The 13,525-nt window shown below is 40.4% G+C and overlaps 1 protein-coding gene across 1 annotated transcript in view; it reads right to left on the bottom strand.

The window, feature by feature from the left end:
* The window catches only part of LOC139755693 (Ig-like and fibronectin type-III domain-containing protein 2), a gene marked incomplete at its 3' end in the record, with an annotated part of 712,838 nt that overhangs the window by 45,830 nt on the left and 653,483 nt on the right, over positions 1 to 13,525 (bottom strand). The window contains exon 12 of the mRNA XM_071674338.1: positions 2,714 to 2,917. Within this exon, the coding sequence (XP_071530439.1) occupies positions 2,714 to 2,917 (204 nt within the window). The remainder of the gene's footprint in view (positions 1 to 2,713; positions 2,918 to 13,525) is intronic.

Here is a 13,525-nt window from a genome sequence, read left to right as displayed (position 1 = left end):
TTCCCAAATGACTTGTCCCTCAACCCTACTGTACCTAGTAACCTTGCTCTTATTCACATTAACTCTCAGCTTTCCTCTTTCACACACTTTACCAGACTCAGTCACCAGCTTCTACAGTTTCTCTCCCGAATCAGCCACCATCGCTGTATCATCAGCGAACATTAACTGACTCACTTCCCAAGTCCTCTCATCCACAGCAGACTGCATACCTGCCCCTCTCTCCAAAAATCATGCATTCACCTCCTAACAACCCCATCCATAAACAAATTAAACAACCATGGAGACATCACGCACCCCTGCCGCAAACCGACATTCACTGAGAACCAATCACTTTCCTCTCTTCCTACTCGTACACATGCCTTACATCTTCGATAAAAACTTTTCACTGCTTCTAGCAACTTGCCTCCTACACCATATATTCTTAATACCTTCCACAGAACATCTCTATCAACTTTATCATATGCCTTCTCCAAATCCATAAATGGTACATACAAATCTATTTGTTTTTCTAAGTATTTCTCACATACATTCTTCAAAGCAAACACCTGATCCACGCATCCTCTAAACTTCTAAACCACACTGCTCTTCCCCAATCTGATGCTCTGTACATGTTTTAACCCTCTCAATCAATACCCGCCCATATAATTTCCCTGGAATACTCAACAAACTTATACCTCTGTAATTTGAACACTCACCTTTATCCCCTTTGCCTTTGTTCAATGGCACTATGCATGCATTCCGCCAATCCTCAAGCACCTCACCATGAGTCATACATACATTGAATAACCTTACCAACCAGTCAACAACACAGTCACCCCCTTTCTTAATAAATTCAAGTGCAATACCATCCAGATCCACCGCCTTGCCGGCTTTCATCTTCCGCAAAGCTTTTACTACCTCTTCTCTGTTTACCAAATCTCTCCCAAACCTTCTCACTTCGCACACCACCTCGACCAAAACACCCTATATCTCCCACTCTATCATCAAACACATTCAACAAACCTTCAAAATACTCACTCCATCTCCTTCTCACATCACCACTATTTATTATCACCTCCCATATTTATATATATATATATATATATATATATATATATATATATATATATATATATATATATATATATATATATATATATATATATATATATATATATATATATATATATATATATATATATATATATATATATATATTTTTTTTTTTTTTTTTTTTATACTTTGTCGCTGTCTCCCGCGTTTGCGAGGTAGCGCAAGGAAACAGACGAAAGAAATGGCCCAACCCCCCCCCCCCATACACATGTACATACACACGTCCACACACGCAAATATACATACCTACACAGCCTTCCATGGTTTACCCCAGACGCTTCACATGCCTTGCTTCAATCCACTGACAGCACGTCAACCCCTGTATACCACATGACTCCAATTCACTCTATTTCTTGCCCTCCTTTCACCCTCCTGCATGTTCAGGCCCCGATCACACAAAATCCTTTTCACTCCATCTTTCCACCTCCAATTTGGTCTCCCTCTTCTCCTCGTTCCCTCCACCTCCGACACATATATCCTCTTGGTCAATCTCTCCTCACTCATTCTCTCCATGTGCCCAAACCATTTCAAAACACCCTCTTCTGCTCTCTCAACCACGCTCTTTTTATTTCCACACATCTCTCTTACCCTTACGTTACTTACTCGATCAAACCACCTCACACCACACATTGTCCTCAAACATCTCATTTCCAGCACATCCATCCTCCTACGCACATCTCTATCCATAGCCCACGCCTCGCAACCATACAACATTGTTGGAACCACTATTCCCTCAAACATACCCATTTTTGCTTTCCGAGATAATGTTCTCGACTTCCACACATTTTTCAAGGCTCCCAAAATTTTCGCCCCCTCCCCCACCCTATGATCCACTTCCGCTTCCATGGTTCCATCCGCTGACAGATCCACTCCCAGATATCTAAAACACTTCACTTCCTCCAGTTTTTCTCCATTCAAACTCACCTCCCAATTGACTTGACCCTCACCCCTACTGTACCTAATAACCTTGCTCTTATTCACATTTACTCTCAACTTTCTTCTTCCACACACTTTACCAAACTCAGTCACCAGCTTCTGCAGTTTCTCACATGAATCAGCCACCAGCGCTGTATCATCAGCGAACAACAACTGACTCACTTCCCAAGCTCTCTCATCCCCAACAGACTTCATACTTGCCCCTCTTTCCAGGACTCTTGCATTTACCTCCCTTACAACCCCATCCATAAACAAATTAAACAACCATGGAGACATCACACACCCCTGCCGCAAACCTACATTCACTGAGAACCAATCACTTTCCTCTCTTCCTACACGTACACATGCCTTACATCCTCGATAAAAACTTTTCACTGCTTCTAACAACTTGCCTCCCACACCATATATTCTTAATACCTTCCACAGAGCATCTCTATCAACTCTATCATATGCCTTCTCCAGATCCATAAATGCTACATACAAATCCATTTGCTTTTCTATATATATACATATATATATATATATATATATATATATATATATATATATATATATATATATATATATATATATATATATATATACATATATATATATATATATATACATGGTTAATAATGAATAGAAAGAATCTTTTAGTTAATTAAGCTTTCGCAAAAATGTACCTGCATTCTAAACAAATTACCTGAAGTACTTGTAGTCAATCTTGGTTACATTTCCTGTGCAGAGTTCCACACAGACGGGCGGCATACCGCGGGCCCTGCAGCAGTCCGAGTGGTCATAATTATTAGCCAGGCAGGAGAAGGCCTCAGTGGCCCAGGGAGCGCACACTATCATGTCGGGCTCGCTGATGTACAAGTTGCTTGGGTTACACAAGTTCTGTAGACACCTGCAGCACAAAAGGCCATCATGATCCATGTAACTATACCATCCACTATATTATTCAGTTAACATAAGTGAGAAGTTTCACCTTGAGAGATGAATATATTTCCTTTCTATTTCTAAACATTAGGATCAAATAGGTCACCAACCATGAACCCAAAAATGTTTGATTATTCTTGATGAAACATTAATGTCTGACGCAATGAAAAATTCATAAGAACTCTCCTATGAAGCAATAGACACCTCCAAATGAATGAATAACTTCATCAACTCTTTCCATCATATTGTTCACTGTCCAGACAAATGCAATCAAAACTATAATCATGGGAATCGTAGTTTCAATACGTTCTACGTAGTTTCACGTAATTATTAGCGATGAATATGTTACTTTGAAAACACAGTCGTAACAGGAAGATAACACACCAGGATTTGAACGAAAATCTTTAGATTTATTGGCTTACGTCGCGGTAATTATATGTACCACAATCAAAGCACATAAAGAAAAGACAAATGCATAATATCTACATTATAAGCAATTTTTCAAAAGCATAAAGTTTAAGATGTTCTCTCTCTCTCTCTCTCTCTCTCTCTCTCTCTCTCTCTCTCTCTCTCTCTCTCTCTCTCTCTCTCTCTATATATATATATATATATATATATATATATATATATATATATATATATATATATATATATATATATATTTAGAGAACATTTTAGACTTTATGCTTTTGAAAAATTGCTTATAATGTAGATATTATGCATTTGTCTGAGATGTTTGAGGACAATATTGGTGTGAGGTGGTTTGATCGAGTAAGTAATGTAAGGGTAAGAGAGACGTGTGGAAATAAAAAGAGCGTGGTTGAGAGAACAGAAGAGGGTGTTTTGAAATGGTTTGGGCACATGGAGAAAATGAGTGAGGAAAGATTGACCAAGAGGATATATGTGTCGGAGGTGAAGGGAACGAGGAGAAGTGGGAGACCAAATTGGAGGTGGAAAGATGGAGTGAAAAAGATTTTGAGTGATCGGGGCCTGAACATGCAGGAGGGTGAAAGGCGGGCAAGGAATAGAGTGAATTGGATCGATGTGGTATACCGGGGTCGACGTGCTATCAATGGATTGAATCAGGGCATGTGAAGCGTCTGGGGTAAACCATGGAAAGTTCTGTGGGGCCTGGATGTGGAAAGGGAGCTGTGGTTTCGGGCATTATTACATGACAGCTAGAGACTGAGTGTGAACGAATGGGGCCTTTGTTGTCTTTTCCTAGCGCTACCTCGCACACATGACGGGGGAGGGGGAGGTTATTCCATGTGTGGCGAGGTGGCGATGGGAATAAATAAAGGCAGACTGTACGAATTATGTACATGTGTATATATGTATATGTCTGTGTGTGTATATATAAGTGTACATTGAGATGTATAGGTATGTATATTTGCGTGTGTGGACGTGTATGTATATACGTGTGTATGGGGGTGGGTTGGGCCATTTCTTTCGTCTGTTTCCTTGCGCTACCTCGCAAACGCGGGAGACAGCGACAAAGCAAAATAATAAATAATAAAAACAATATATATATATATATATATATATATATATATATATATATATATATATATATATATATATATATATATATATATATATATATATATATATGTATATATATATATATATATATATATATATATATATATATATATATATATATATATATATATATATATATATATATATATATACATATATATATATATATATATATATATATATATATATATATATATATATATATATATATATATATATATATATATATATATATACATATATATATATACACAAATAATTTATTTTCAGTAAATAGTATTAGAACTGTGGAATTGATGAATATAATATTTTGCAAGAAACTAAGTCCCTTGATAGATATAGTAAGCACATTTATGTTAAGTTTCGTATGGTGCAATAGGTGCATTTTGCGCGGATGGAGATTCATTGCTTGTACCAAAATGAGAAGTGCTTGTATTGATGGCTGTGAAGTTGATGAATAATATACTACATCTGTTTGGTGAGTTGAGAGAGGTTATTATGCAAATTGTAGTTGAATGTAGAAATGTTCTGGAATACGACAATGGAATTGAAAATATCTTGAAATATAAGGAATCTTTTGTAAAGTGCTAGGTATATGTTTTGAAGAGGAATTTTAAAATGAAAGGCGCTTGAAAAAGCAAAAGATCTGAATGATGGGTTTGTAACAATTAAGTAAACTAGAAAAAATGGGAAGAGATGTTAATCAGATTAGACCACATCTTATTCAGGGAGAGGATTGCATTACAGAAAGCAAAGTAAGGCAAGCCCCTGGAGTGCATAAAGCAAAGGGAAGTGCTGTAAAGCAGGGATTCACTTGATACGAAAGTACTTTCCTGTTTTCCCTCAAGCTTAATGTTTATAAATAGGCTGCTTGCAATCTGTGGTATCTATTCCACTCTCATTGTTCTATGTATAGTGACAAAGCATAAAATGAATGTATTGTGCCAAAGGATGTGATAGAAATGGTTATTGTAAAGATGTATAAAGAAATTGCAGTGAATGCATGCCATAATGCTTTAAGTTTACTTAATATAGGAGTTATGGTGAATAGAACGAAGATGATACTAAAAAAATCACACATGGCTTTGTAAAATCTGAAGAGGGGTGGGAGGGATGCATATAAAAGGACAAGTTAGACATTAGGTAGAAGTAGTCGGTAAGAACATTAGGTAGGAGCCTCTAGAAATACTATGTATGAGTTGCTCTCTGTCAATGGCCTACTGGGGGTGAGACTGGAGTCTGAGAAGAAGCACTGGAGTTCACCTGTTATGGAGTCTTTTGCCGTAGTCATACACTTGAAGGAATTTACAGAGGGATTGGGCATCAGGTAGATAGGTTACGTCTATCCATCTATCTGTCTGTCTATCTGCATGATGCCTGTTCCCTTTGGGGACTGCCTCGATGGGGTGGTCATGGCAAAGGAATCTACATAACTGGAGAAGTCCAGCACAGCTTCACGGCCTTTAGTGCCTTACCCTTAACGGGCCACAGACAGAGGACAACTCTAGCGTAGTGTTTTCGGAGGCTCCTATCTAACATTTCCACCAACTACTATTACCTTATATGTCTACCTAATGCTCCAACCTACAACTTCTAACTAATGCTCGCGTCTAATGTTCCTACCTTGTACTATATGTTGCTCCAACCTTTGACAAAATGCAGGGCTAGGACTAGTGTATAGCACTGACCGCAGAAAAATCTAGAGTTAGGAAGAATGAGTATTGTGAGTTAAGTGCTGTAAAGTTTTATGTGTGACAAGGAAGGAGTGTATGTTAGTGGACAGAATGCCAGCAGTCCACAAGTGGGTGAGGCAGAAAGAAAAGACAAGTCAGAGGAGAGAATAAATGTGGAGATTGTCAGTGAGAATAATTGGATTGTGTGTAACTGTTAGGATACAGTGAGGAAATTTGTATAAAGCAGCTGTATTGCAATTGAGGAATTAGTAGATATATGACAGTATGGATCCCTGGGGATGGGGGAAAGAATACTTCCCACGTATTCCCTGCGTGTCGTAGAAGACAACAAAAAGTGGAGGGAGTGAGGGGTTGGAAATCCTCCCCTCCCATTTTACTTTTTCCAAAAGAGGGAGCAGAGAAGGGGGCCCAATGAGGATATTCCCTCTATGGCTCAGCCCTCTGTTCTTAACGCAACCTCGCTAATGCGGGAAATGGCGAATACGTATAATATATATATATATATATCATACAAACCTCCAACAGCCAGGATCGAACCTAGGACCCCTGTGCAAGAGGCAGGCATGCTAACCACTAGGCTATGGGACTGTATAATAGGAAACAACTATTCGAAATACTAGCGGTTAGCAGGCCTGCCTCTTGCACAGGGGTCCCAGGTTCGATCCTGGCTGTTGGAGGTTTGTATGTTCTATGAAGGTGCGCGTTCATATGCACTTTATTCGTATATGTATATATATATATATATATATATATATATATATATATATATATATATATATATATATATATATATATATATATATATATGAAGTCTGTTGGGGATGAGAGAGCTTGGGAAGTGAGTCAGTTGTTGTTCGCTGATGATACAGCGCTGGTGGCTGATTCATGTGAGAAACTGCAGAAGCTGGTGACTGAGTTTGGAAAAGTGTGTGGAAGAAGAAAGTTAAGAGTAAATGTGAATAAGAGCAAGGTTATTAGGTACAGTAGGGTTGAGGGTCAAGTCAATTGGGAGGTGAGTTTGAATGGAGAAAAACTGGAGGAAGTGAAGTGTTTTAGATATCTGGGAGTGGATCTGGCAGCGGATGGAACCATGGAAGCGGAAGTGGATCATAGGGTGGGGGAGGGGGCGAAAATCCTGGGGGCCTTGAAGAATGTGTGGAAGTCGAGAACATTATCTCGGAAAGCAAAAATGGGTATGTTTGAAGGAATAGTGGTTCCAACAATGTTGTATGGTTGCGAGGCGTGGGATATGGATAGAGTTGTGCGCAGGAGGATGGATGTGCTGGAAATGAGATGTTTGAGGACAATGTGTGGTGTGAGGTGGTTTGATCGAGTGAGTAACGTAAGGGTAAGAGAGATGTGTGGAAATTAAAAGAGCGTGGTTGAGAGAGCAGAAGAGGGTGTTTTGAAGTGGTTTGGGCACATGGAGAGGATGAGTGAGGAAAGATTGACCAAGAGGATATATGTGTCGGAGGTGGAGGGAACAAGGAGAAGAGGGAGACCAAATTGGAGGTGGAAAGATGGAGTGAAAAAGATTTTGTGTGATCGGGGCCTGAACATGCAGGAGGGTGAAAGGAGGGCAAGAAATAGAGTGAATTGGAGCGATGTGGTATACCGGGGTTGACGTGCTCTCAGTGGATTGAAGCAAGGCATGTGAAGCGTCTGGGGTAAACCATGGAAAGCTGTGTAGGTATGTATATTTGCGTGTGTGGACGTATGTATATACATGTGTATGGGGGGGGGGGGGTGGGCCATTCCTTTCGTCTGTTTCCTTGCGCTACCTCGCAAACGCGGGAGACAGCGACAAAGTATAATAAAAAAAAAATATATATATTGGAAAGGATCACAATTTTGCGGGTCATCAAGTATGTTGCTGTGAGTCCACGGGGAAAAAGAAACACGATAAGTTCCCAAGTACACTTTCGTGTAATTATCACATCATCAGGGGAGACACCACTTTAGACGTGACGATCTTCTTAAGGAAGATGAATTAAGCCGGGTATATACTCTTGTTAGGCTTAGCTGAAGAGGAACTGATCCAAACAGGCACATAGGTACACGAAATAGAAAATCTCGCCTACTTGAACAGTGAAAAAGCAACTCGCCCTAACAATGAACAGAACACGCCAGTATATGACCTACAATCCAAAATCACGACTTATGAACTTCTGAAAAATGGAGGAAACACTCCTCGTTCCTGTAGCATTGTGGTTAGCTTTGCTGACTCCCAGTCCATCGGCCCCAGTTCGATTCCCAGTGCGAGTAGAGTAAACGGCACACAGTTAACCTGGCTGTTCATCCTTCCTTTGATTCGATCGAAGTACAGAAAAAAAACTGCAGTGATAGGCCTTGCCAACCATAGTTTGTAAACTCGGCGTCAAATTAACGCAGGGGTGACCATGTCTGGGGACGTGACCCTCATTATCTGACACTGGAGCAAGAACGTTTGTGAGAAACTAGTCCTTTTGACTAGTTGTTACCTATCACTGTTCGCTTGTATAACAATATCAACCTCAAAAAACTGAGTCAAGGTTTTATCACTTAATACCTGATTTGAACCAAATCGGTTCCTTTAAAGGAGATTAAAGGTTCAATTATCGAATGCGACATGTAAAGATGGTACTGAAGCCGATGGATCACTGAGATATCTAAAATTACTTCGTTTACATCCGGAGATTCCAAACTGAATAATGAAAATATATCCTCTTTCCCCGAAAATAATCCCCTTACGGTAGTAATGAAATCTTTCGACTAAAATTTCATAGTTCTAGAAATTCCCCGGAAAACAGTGCCTTGCAAACACTGGCTTAGATCGGCTGCAATAGGTTATCTTGGTCTGATTTATGATTATTATTCGTCTTCTCTCAGAATTTTAGACGTTTGATGACGATGAAAAAGAGGTCTTGACAAACAGAACAGACTTATGACTCCTAATGCTAAGGATTCCAGTAAGGCAGCAACAGAATAAGTCATTTACAGAGAGGTTGTTATAGTTATTCCTCATCACAAGGATTAGATATTTTCTAATACCATGGTCAATAATGTTTAGCAAGTCTAACATATCAGGTTGTTCAAAGGACAGAACATTAATATTTTCCTTAATTTTGGTATATATCCCATCAGACACTCTCTGCAATCTCCTGTATTGAGCTGAAAGACATTCACATCCCCACTTCCCTAGTTATCCTCCTTATGTACATCTGTTACTTAATCAACCAGATCTTTAAGAAACTAGTAAACCAAAGAGTCGGGATTTATTATGTGCGCATACGACTTTGTATATATTCCAAAACTGCCTGAAAATCGTCATATCTGAGATAAAAAGAATGATGAATCTAGGCTAAATAGTCTTGGTTTTTTTCATCTCATCACGACCGACATCTGGACAAAAAGTACTGACAAGAAAGTCTCTACCACCATGAGGAACTGGTCTGGCTGGCTGGGAAAGTCAAGCATGTGCTTCCTTCTCCAACAAAGCTACTATGACTTTGGAAACATCTATCAGAAGAAAAATAAATTCAAACTGATATGCACAAGTGCTTGTTAGCAGTTAGACATTCCCTCCCCTGAAGTGTTGGCTGGGGGTGAAGATTGTCACAACCCACCCAGGTTTCAGGTGGACTGATGCTGAACTCCAGCGCTACATGTAATAGGACCATACACAACATCCATGCCAAAAACTTTATAATTCCTTCCGTGATTCTGAAATTCGTCCTGAATGGCCAGAATGTTGAAAGGGTCACCCGAGTAAGTCACTCCTGAGAATATTCGAGATGAGGTAAACGCTGTCGGTTGGTTAATACTGTCACATCTGTGTCTTTTATCCCACCGGCTGTTTGTACCCAATCCTCTACCAACCAGAGGTGGGAAGCAGATCCATTAGCGGCCTCTATCGTAAGTCCCAGATGGGAACTGAATCCTGACCTACGGACTGCGATGCTAATAATGCAATCAACGATATTATAGAGTTGCTTGGGGTAACCATAACTAAAATACTTTACAGCATGACTCACTAATCGAAAAATGGCCCTTTTTTCCTTTGGAAGATAAGAAGAACAATGTAAGGGTTGTATATACACTAGGTGGGAGCAAAGGCCTTCATCAACCGAGTTATCCGAGAATTCGGTTCATACACATCAAGCGAGGGTTGAATGCCATCTTGTAATCAACTCAACGCCATGACGTCATAAATCTGTGTGGGCTACTGCAAAGACGTTGGATAGCTATGGACGAACATCAGCCGAGGTTGCGAAGAGTGAGTCCTGACGACCATTCTCTAGTGTATTAAGAACTCGTGCGGTATTTTATCCCCTCACTCTACCCTCTGAGCAGTTCATAAGGTTCCGTCCGTAGGTAAAAAACTTGCAAGATATGTTGATGTGGTTTGACAAAGTGTGAGGAAGAGATTTACACATTAATTTATCATAAGAAAATAATGTAAAGAGTGGCAAAGTATACCATAAGGCAAGAGGTACATACCTCGCAGTAGGCGAGGAAGTGAGGGTTTGGTGGGAACGTGAAATATGGTTGGTCAGATGCAAGAGTCGCACGTCACTCTTCACACAGTGGGAGACAGGATAGGTGGATTGATTTATGTGTAACTTTACGAACTCTCAACACAAAAGACAAGCGCAGTCGAGTACGACTGTACATAACAGAGAAAAGCAAGGAAGAGAACAAAGAAGGATAGTATATACAAATATAAAGTAACAATGATATTCATAGGTTCTGCAAAAAGCATATATCATTTATGGGTATGGAAAAGGCATATGTAAGACTTGATAGAGATACACTATCAAGTTGCTAAAAGCAGTGAAAAGTTTTTATCGAGGATGTAAGACATGTGTACGAGTAGGAAGAGAGGAAAGTGATTGGTTCTCAGTGAATGTCGGTTTGCGGCAGGAGTGCGTGATGTCTTCATGGTTGTTTAATTTGTTTATGGATGGAGTTGTTAGGGAGGTGAATGTTAGAGTTCTGGAGAAAGGGGCAAGTATGCAGTCTGCTGTGGATGAGAGAGCTTGGGAAGTGAGTCAGTTGTTCTTCGTTGATGATACAGCGCTGGTTCGAGTGATAAACTGCAGAAGCTGGTAAAGTATGTAAAAGAAGAAAGCTGAGAGTAAATCTAAATAAAAGCAAGGTGCAGTAGGGGTGAGGGACAAGTCAATTGGGAGTTAAGTTTCAATGGAAAAAAACTGGAGGAAGTGAAGTGTTTTAGATATCTGAGTGGATTTAACAGCGGATGGAACCATGGAAGCGGAAGTGAGTCACAGGTTGGGGGAGGGGGCGAAAGTTCTGGGAGCGTTGAAGAATGTGTGGAAGGTGCGAACGTTATCTCGGAAAGCGAAAATGGGTATGTTTAAAGAAATAGTGGTTCCAACAAAGTTACATGGTTGCAAGGCGTGGGCTTTGGATAGGGTTGTGCGGAGGAGGGTGAATGTGTTGGAAATGAGATGTTTGACACAACAGCATGCGGTGTGAGATGGTTTGATCGAGTAAGTAATGAAAGGGTAAGAGAGATGTGTGGTAATAGAAAGAGTGTGGTTGAGAGAGCAGAAGCTGTATTGAAATGGTTGGTCAGATGGAGAGAATGAGTGAGGAAAGATTGACAAAGAGGATATATGTGTCAGAGGTGGAAGGAACGAGAAGTGGGAAACCAAATTGGAGGTGTAAAGATGGAGTGGAAAAGATTTTGAGCTATCGGGGCCTGAACATGCAGGAAGGTGAAAGGCGTGCAAGGAATAGAGTGAATTGGAACGATGTGGTATACCAGGATCGACGTGCTGTCAATGAATTGAACCAGCGTATGCGAAGTGTCTGGAGTAAACCATGGAAAGTTTTGTGGAGCCTCGATGTGGAAAGGTAGCTGTGATTTCGGTGCATTACACATGACAGCTAGAGACTGAGCGTGAACGAATGTGGCCTTTGTTGTCTTTTCCTAGCGCTGACTCGCGCGCGTGCGGGGGGAGGGGGTGCCATTTCATGTGTTGCGGGGTGGCGACAGAAATGGCTGAGGGAATCAAGTATGAATATGTACATGTGTATATGTGCATTTATCATTTTTCTGTGTATGTATATGTATCTATACACTGAAATGTAAAGGTATGTATATGTGCGTGTGTGGGTATGTGGGTGGGTTGGGCCATTCTTTCGTCTGTTTCATCATGCTTCTTCGCTGACGCGGGAGACAGCGACAAAGTATAACATGACATATACAGATATATATATATATATATATATATATATATATATATATATATATATATATATATATATATATATATATTTTTTTTTTTTTTTTTTTTTATACTTTGTCGCTGTCTCCCGCGTTTGCGAGGTAGCGCAAGGAAACAGACGAAAGAAATGGCCCAACCCCCCCCCCATACACATGTATATACATACGTCCACACACGCAAATATACATACCTACACAGCTTTCCATGGTTTACCCCAGACGCTTCACATGTCTTGATTCAATCCACTGACAGCACGTCAACCCCGGTATACCACATTGCTCCAATTCACTCTATTCCTTGCCCTCCTTTCACCCTCCTGCAAGTTCAGGCCCCGATCACACAAAATCTTTTTCACTCCATCTTTCCACCTCCAATTTGGTCTCCCTCTTCTCCTCGTTCCCTCCACCTCCGACACATATATCCTCTTGGTCAACCTTTCCTCACTCATTCTCTCCATGTGCCCAAACCATTTCAAAACACCCTCTTCTGCTCTCTCAACCACGCTCTTTTTATTTCCACACATCTCTCTCACCCTTACGTTACTTACTCGATCAAACCACCTCACACCACACATTGTCCTCAGACATCTCATTTCCAGCACATCCATCCTCCTGCGCACAACTCTATCCATAGCCCACGCCTCGCAACCATACAACATTGTTGGAACCACTATTCCTTCAAACATACCCATTTTTGCTTTCCGAGATAATGTTCTCGACTTCCACACATTCTTCAAGGCTCCCAGAATTTTCGCTCCCTCCCCCACCCCACCCTATGGTCCACTTCTGCTTCCATGGTTCCATCCGCTGCCAGATCCACTCCCAGATATCTAAAACACTTCACTTCCTCCAGTTTTTCTCCATTCAAACTCACCTCCCAATTTACTTGACCCTCAACCCTACTGTACCTAATAACCTTGCTATATATATATATATATATATATATATATATATATCCCTGGGGATAGGGGAGAAAGAATACTTCCCACGTATTCCTCACGTGTCGTAGAAGGCAACTAAAGGGGACGGGAGCGGGGGGCTAGAAACCCTCCCCTCCTTGTATTTAAACTTTCTAAACGGGGAAACAGAAGGAGTCACGCGAGGACTG

The sequence above is a fragment of the Panulirus ornatus genome, chromosome 19 (assembly GCF_036320965.1).
Source record: "Panulirus ornatus isolate Po-2019 chromosome 19, ASM3632096v1, whole genome shotgun sequence".
NCBI lineage: Eukaryota > Metazoa > Arthropoda > Malacostraca > Decapoda > Palinuridae > Panulirus > Panulirus ornatus.
Note: the sequence above shows the minus strand (reverse complement) of the source record. Positions and strands in the feature narration are given on the sequence as shown.